The sequence below is a fragment of the Anneissia japonica genome, unplaced genomic scaffold (assembly GCF_011630105.1).
Source record: "Anneissia japonica isolate Jap-2015-1 unplaced genomic scaffold, ASM1163010v1 scaffold285304_len44070_cov155, whole genome shotgun sequence".
In the NCBI taxonomy this organism is placed as follows: domain Eukaryota; kingdom Metazoa; phylum Echinodermata; class Crinoidea; order Comatulida; family Comatulidae; genus Anneissia; species Anneissia japonica.
In genome coordinates, this window is record NW_022722902.1 from 19,351 (window position 1) to 27,436 (window position 8,086).

The 8,086-nt window shown below is 35.3% G+C and overlaps 1 protein-coding gene and 1 long non-coding RNA gene across 2 annotated transcripts in view; both read left to right on the top strand.

Moving 5' to 3' along the window:
- The first annotated feature begins 1,268 nt into the window (after window positions 1–1,268).
- LOC117112006 lies at window positions 1,269–2,021 on the top strand. Its single transcript, XR_004445960.1, has 3 exons — window positions 1,269–1,443; window positions 1,543–1,607; window positions 1,760–2,021. It is a non-coding gene; the product is annotated as an uncharacterized LOC117112006 (long non-coding RNA).
- Window positions 2,022–3,485: 1,464 nt separating this feature from the next.
- Window positions 3,486–8,086, top strand: part of LOC117112005 (beta-galactoside alpha-2,6-sialyltransferase 1-like) — a gene marked incomplete at its 3' end in the record, with an annotated part of 21,374 nt that continues 16,773 nt past the window's right edge. Inside the window, exon 1 of the mRNA XM_033255050.1 lies at window positions 3,486–3,563. Coding sequence (XP_033110941.1) covers window positions 3,538–3,563 — 26 coding nt within the window. The remainder of the gene's footprint in view (window positions 3,564–8,086) is intronic.

An 8,086-nucleotide genomic window follows, 5' to 3' on the forward strand; every position in this document is an offset into this window, starting at 1 on the left:
TTACAGTAGGCCTACATAATTAAAAAGCGAAATCAAAAACAAGAATTTCCCCTAGGGTGCTCTTATCTCGATCCCTCACCCCGACCTTTCCAACATCTCTTGATCCGTGTCCCTATAAAATTCTTAATTTTCCTATTATGAACAAGTACGCATACAATAATTACAAGAGAGCGTGACACAGTTTCAATCTAATTTTGTTATTAATATACAAAAACACTGTAGTATATTTCGGTTTAAGCACCAAGGTTTTTAACAACTGAAATGTTTGAAAGGAAACTTTCTTAAAAAATAACTTTCTTTTTCTTTACTAACTAAATGATTCGATGTGCAACAACTGTACCACGAAATATGGGCTGTACTAACTTAGCTCTGATTATTAACATGGTGAGAACCATGAATGCAGGCGTAATAGATTGAATAGAATTTTAATTCGGGGTTGAAGTTTCTTTTAGGTGCACGTTTTTTGGCAGAATCGATGCTACGTGAAGATCGTTTATATAAATTTATGTGATTTTCTTTCTCCCAATTCGATAGAGCTTCTGACAATTTTTCATAGCTTGTGAAAGTGCCACCGAGACGCAAAGTGTCTTCATCTACCATCTTGAAACTTCACCAAGTGCGCGCTACAGAAAAAAAAATATTTGCACATGCTCAATAAGACGTTTTCGTACTCACGAAGCAAGCGGCGCCCTTCAAATAAATCGGCGTAAGCATAGCCTATGATTAATGCTTACGACTCCCCGGACCCCCATTTTTTTTGGCGTTTTTATGAAAAAAAGTCTGACATCCCCCCTCCCCCCAAATCATGAACCTAGATCCGCCCCTGGAATCTGAAAGGGAAGTTGTCGCGGCCGAACCAAACCGCCAATCTTACCTTTGCTGTTAACGAGGAAACATTGCTCCAGGATTCCTTCGTGGTGATGTTGTCGATGGCTACCGTCACATCATCTTTGCAACTGCCGATATGCTAAGTCTACTTGAAAGATCTACTGTTTGGTTAGTTTTTACTGACCTATTATATTTTTGTTCTCTCTCTATATTCGTATGTTGTTGATGAAAGCCTATTTCGTTTAATATCATCGATGTCAAATAATATGATTGTTTAAATTGTTTGTTTATATTTCGACATTAAACTGAATTATATTTTTCTTTTCTCTATATATTTATTTTTCGTCTTCAGGTAAGTGGGCGGCACGTTCAAGTTGATAAAGGATCCCTTTTTTTTCAACTGTTCTGCATTCATAGCTTCATCAGGTCAGGGACCACCACCAAGCAGGTTCCTCTTGTCTTCGTGGTCATGTCTTCCAGGTAGATAGTTGATTATGTTGCGGTATTATGGCTTTGCAGAAAGTAGTAACTGATTATGAGTCGTCTGTGTGGCAAGCCGTTCGTCAAATGTTGCCTGGTGTAACGATGACCGGCTGCCTCTTCCATTACACACAGGTATGTATAATTCAGAAACTTTCCCAAATAACTTCATTTTCATTTACCTATGTGAAATTTTACTACAATACTATTTTTATATTTGACTTACCTTTACAGGCTGTGTTCCGAAAGGTTCAAGAATTTGGATTACAACGGGCCTACCGATTTGACGCTGCTACACGGTACATATATTTTTTTTATTCAGCATATTTAAAAAACATAAAATAATATATAATAAAACATCAATATAACATTAATTCTACTTAATAAAGATCATTATCATTAATGAAAGTATTAAATTCACTTTATTTTTATATTTATTTTTATTATTCAGATAATCAGACAGCTGATGGCTTTGCCCACGCTCCCGGGTAGAGCATGTTGCTCCTATCCTTCAACGTCTTGAGGATTCGTAAGCAGATAGCAATGCGCTGCAGCAAATTATGACTTTACATGCAATCGTTCTCGTTAGATTGTACTGTCCTCACTGCTCAACGATCTTGAGGATGGCATCACCGCCTTAACAGGCAACCGATGGTAAGAAAATGGTTAATTAATTACATTTTAATAGAAAACAAGATGTACACAAGAGACAGAATATGAGAGCCTACATCTAAATAACATTTGATAAAAACAAATTAATAACTACTTTTTTCATATACACTTGTTTCAAAAAACAAAATTTAAAATACTTATGATTAAAATATGGTTGTTGTTTGAGCTAAGACTCCATTCTATATGCTTTGCACTTTGGTCTACGAGGAAGTCGTCACTGTGTCCATCAATGTCGAGCTAATCTATAGAGAAGACCAGCTCCGTGTGGAAAGAAATGGTTGCAGATCAGCCACCGCACGATTGGTTGTACTTTAGAATCAACGCAGTGCTCCTGCACATCTACCAGCCAGCAAATGTATCAGCCATAACTCTCGCGGTGATTAGTAATCAAAATTAGGCTTCAGTCAGTAAAGATAAATAATGTGATGTAAATTGTTTGTAAACCCAATATTGTTAATCATTGTATTCATACTATTTTTTAAGCACTGAATCGTATACAGGTATATAATTTGACAATGTAAATTGTATTATAAATATTTTGATGGTATCGTATTTAATTAATGATGTTAATTCTGATATTTTATTCTTAATGTAATTTCCTTTCATAATATTTAAACATTGATGTAAATCTGGCTTCCCACTATTTAAAATAAATATAGAATAGGGCCTATATATTATTGTTTGTAAATTGTTTGTAAATATTGCATTGATATTATATTCATTTTTATATTTAAGCATTGATGACTTCACAATATTGTTAGGCTTAGGCCTGCATGCGACATAGGCCTACTACAATAAATAATTGTTTGTAAATAAGTAAAAATATAAATATATAGACCTATACATAAGTATATACAACGAAACACGAAGTATCAATGATATAAATAATGTAATTATTTAAATTGTTTTATAGTTGAACGTTACTGAATTGGCTGAAATAAAATTATTGAATGTTGAAAGATAAATCATTGTTGTGATGTTTAATACTTGTACTTCCTGTTTCAAATCAATCAATCTATCATTTAAAAACGTATAGGCCCAGACGTAAGTATATACAATGAAAGATAAAGCATCAATAATTAGCTTCAATAATATTGAGATAAATATTGGTCTAGCAGTATATTAATCAACATAGGCCTATAAATGCCAATATGTAAAGCGTATCAATAATATTAATATAAACATCGATAACATTACTGTATAAAAATAGTAAAATCCATTGGTTTGATTATCAACATATAAATACATAATAACCTAATAATGTATAGGTGTAAGTTTGCCCTCCTAGCGTGGAAATGTACGGAATACTCGCAAGTTGGCTTGGGTGGGACTGAAACCCACGATCTCAAGATACTGACAAACCATGGAGGTATAAAAAAACCAATCAACAATATTATTTATGGCGCCCTCAATAGTTTATAACGGTAATCAAGAAAACGTGAAATAATGATGCTACGGAAGAAACTTACGATTATCGTGCTTATTTCTCTAATTTTTATTCTTATTTACTTGTATATAACAAAGCAATACACAGCAACAGGATACATAGATTTGCCGATGTCATATAATTTGTCTACCAAACAGTAAGTAGGCCTAAATTAAGCGTTATTGTGTCATTTTACATTGTATCACCATGCCTCCATGGTATCACGAAAGCTACGGTAGTCCATGAGTGTTTTAAATAGATAACACTGTGTTTCAAATGGGTAGCACAATGTTTCAAATGGGTAGCACATTATTTCAAATGGGGTAGCACTGTGTTTAAAATCTGTCTCTTATACACATCTAGATGTGTATAAGAGACAGCACATAAATAGGTCTATTTGCACATGCTCAATAAGACGTTTTCGTACTCACGAAGCAAGCGGCGCCCTTCAAATAAATCGGCGTAAGCATAGCCTATGATTAATGCTTACGATTCGGCGTAAGCATAGACACTTCGAACAAGAAAACGTGAAATAATGATGCTACGGAAGAAACTTACGATTATCGTGCTTATTTCTCTAATTTATATTCTTATTTACTTGTATATACCAAAGCAATACACAGCAACAGGATACATAGATTTGCCAATGTCATATAATTTGTCTACCAAACAGTAAGTAGGCCTAAATTAAGCGTTGTTGTGTCATTTTACATTGTATCACCATGCCTCCATGGTATCACGAAAGCTACGGTAGTCCATGAGTGTTTTAAATAGATAACACTGTGTTTCAAATGGGTAGCACAATGTTTCAAATGGGTAGCACATTATTTCAAATGGGGTAGCACTGTGTTTAAAATGGGTAACACATTTTTCAAATGGGTAGCACAGTATTTCACAGTGTTTTAATTGTAGCATACGACTTCATATTACTTCAACTTGCGATCAAACTCACAGACTGTTTTATTCCAAATATTTTAGAATGAATTTACAGTTACTGTAAGATCCTGTTGATTCTTAATAAGTCATTTTAAATATTTCTCACACATTAATTATTCAAAATAAAATCAAATGAACAACTGTTTTAAAGGTTCATTAACTTTTAATTAATAGACAATTTATCTACTAAACAAATACTAAATTTCAACAAGACTTATTAACTCAAGATGAATGTATAGCTACTCAGCATGAGCTGTTTTAAAGGAGTTTACATTACGTTAAAGATTTGCGTGGTAGGCCTATTTACATTACTTTTAATTGAAGCTTATAAAATTTACAAAATCAATTTATTTTTATTCTATCCATGAGCATTGATTTTTAACATAATTATTTGTTTGTTTATCATTTTGTATCATACGTGTCAACCGCCATATACCTGTAGACCTATTTATACGTTCACATTTTATTCAACTTTAATTCGCAAGTGCATGCATGTAGCAAATTAGTAACTCCTCGCCGTTTATTTGAATAAATACGGTATTTAACTTTATAAAACGCAGTGACTGTAGGCTGATTGATAGATTTCCCACTAGAATTCTCTAGCATACCATACATTAGTACATTTTACCTTTCGAGTGGCCAAGTACTATTTTCCACGTATTCACAACATATACATGTAAAAAGATATTTATACTCTTTTTATTTGATATTCACATTTATATCACTTTTTATATTTCATATATGGTACTGCATTTTCTGGTACTTCGTGTATTTTTTTTTTATCGCTTCTCATTTTTTTTTAAACCTACAGTATTATAAGTCTAATCTGCTTGCTTTTTTCGTGTGCATAATTATTTTTCATTTATTTTTTATTCTTTCTACAATTCTTACATAGGCGTATTTTTTTCATATAGTAGGCCTACGGTCCGTCACATATATATGACGATGCCTGTTATAATGAATTATGCCATTGTTAAAAGTGTTGCATCATACACATATAATAACTAGAGATACTATGTTCAATAGAACATGAACCCAGTCATTTTTTAAGAGATAACCACTGTGACCTTTAATCTCAACCTGTGAACACCCCATGTTTGGTAGAAGTTTGTCTAATGCAATTGGTTCAATCGTTAGTCACTAGAAATACTTGATAATTTTCACTATAGTGACCCTTGTGAATTTTTACCTATAGATGAAGAGTAGTTTTTCATGTTTAGAAGGTCCTAAGGATCATTCCTGGTCAATTCGAGCTCAATTGGGCTATTTTGACTAAAAATCTCAAAAAGTAAGGTAACTCAAAATCTGGAAAAGCAAGTACTGGAGTGGTGCATAAAGACTGCTTCAGTTTTGCAAATGATTCAGCTGCTTCTTCCGGCCAGACAAACTTCCCCGCTTGTTTGTTGGCTGTATCTTTACTTTAATTCACAAGAGCATGAAGTGGCGCAGCAATTCTTGAAAACCTTGGTACAAATCTTCTATAGTATGATACTAATCCAAGGAAAGAACGCACTTCATTGCCTGATGTGGGTACTGGCCACTCTTCTACTGTCTTGACTTTGTCCGAGGTCACTCGTACACCTTCACTACTGACAATGTGTCCAAGATACTCTACTTCTGGAACAAGGAATTTACATTTCTTCCCCTTGAGTTTTAATCCAAACTTACTTAACCTGCTTAGCACCTTCTCTATTTTCTCCAAAAATTAATGCTCTTCCACTGTGGTTGAGAATATCAATATATCATCGAGATATAGCACTAGATCCACCATATTCATGTTGGAAAATATAAAAATCATGACTCTCTGCATTGTACTAGCAGCATTGCTTAAACATTGCGGCATACGTAAATACTCATACAGACCCCATGGGACACTAAATGCAGTCTTCTCTATTGACGTGTCTTCTAGAGTTATCTGATGATATCCATGGGCGAGTTCTAGAGCCGAGAAAAACCTAGCTCCTCCCAACAGGTCCAACACTTCTTCTATCCTAGATAAAGGGAAAGAATCTTTAATAGTCATAGAGTTTAGCTTCCTATAATCTATTACCAGTCTCAAGGATCCATCTTTCTTCGTTACCAAGACGACGGGACTAGCATACGGACTCTTTGATGGGCGTATAATTTTCTGGTCAACCATTTCCTGTATCATTTTCTTAACTTCAGGAACTCTTTGTGGGTGAATCCTCCGAAATGGAAGCTTGATAGCCTTATCTGATGTTAAAGAGATATTATGTGGAATAACTTCGCACTCTCCGACATCATATACACTCATAGAAAATGCTTCTGGATACTTTGTGATGCAATCAGTGACTCTATGCTTGTCTTCTTCATTTAAGTGACTTAAATCAAGTCCAGGAACTGGTTTAACATCTTGAACAAACTTTAATCTTTCGTCCTGCATACCTGGTTCCACTACTTTACCTACATCACCTGAGACCTTTAGCACTTCATTAACGCAAATTTCCAGACTCGAGTCTTCCCCTTCTTTCAGTACCACTCTGCTTTGTTGGTCCACAGTTGTTACAGATCCTATTGTTGAATCACTTTACAAATTAATAGACTTTTTCTTAGGATTAGCAACCATTATTTGGACAACACCATTTCCTACGGTTTCGCAACCTTCCACCACTTCTAAACCACTTTTAACTGCTACTGGACTCACCATGAAATCACCCTTCAGCTCACCTACACTACAAGTAACACGTCTTACGCTGCATGCCGGTAGGGTAACATTGTCCGCAACTTTCAGTTCAGCAACTTCGGATGAGATACTTTGTTTCTTCTCAGTTGGTTCATCTGCTAATAACCTTTGGACAAACTGCCATGCAAAACCATCTTTCACAGGAACATTAAATTGCTTTAAGAGACGTAGGTTGTTGGAACCAAGAGAATCGGATGACTTTCTCTTCGCTTACCCGAGCAGTCTTTTGTCACAAGAAAACTTGCATTTACAACATCACTACCATACTTCAATGGGAGCTCGACGTACCCAACAACATCAATAGGTTTTCCATTCGCTCCTACAATCGGTAGTATATACCCTCTGGAGACTTCCCTACAAGTCTTGGTTTAAGATGTGTCTCATAAATTTCATTCGGGATCAGCGACGTTTCAGCTCCTGTATCTAAAATACAGCCTATATCGACTCCAAGTAGGTTGATTGTAGCTGATGGACTACTTGCGATTAACTTTTGCATTTCGCTACTTCCGTCACATATTACACTTTCTACTGCAACTGTGTCCTTTGCCAGCCTCCTGTTGCTGCCTTGACTCTTTACAAGAGCTGGACACTCCCTCTTGATATGTCCAAGTTCTTTACAGTTCAAGCATCTAACTCTACTCTTGCAATCTCTATTATGGTGCCCTTTCTCCAAGCATTTATAGCAAGTCATACTTTCGCTTCTCCGCTCATTTTTTCTGCTGAGTTGCTCTTTAATCGATCTTATCTCTTCTTTCAGTGCTTCTACTTCTGCATTCTTCGATTCATTAGTTACTTCATTAACTTGCACCTTTGCCTTTGGCTGGTTTTCTTGAAGTTGGAAAAATTCCAATGCGTCCTCTCGCATGTTCTGAAATGATTTGTCTTTACATGACATTTCTATCCTTCTTAATTCCATCTGTACCCACTTCTCTCTTGCACCACGTGTAAACCTCTCCTTTAGAGTGTTGTCTCTCAGTTGTTCCAACGCATTTCTTTCACCGTCACTACCAGCTACCTTTAACATTCGCTGATAAAGCCTC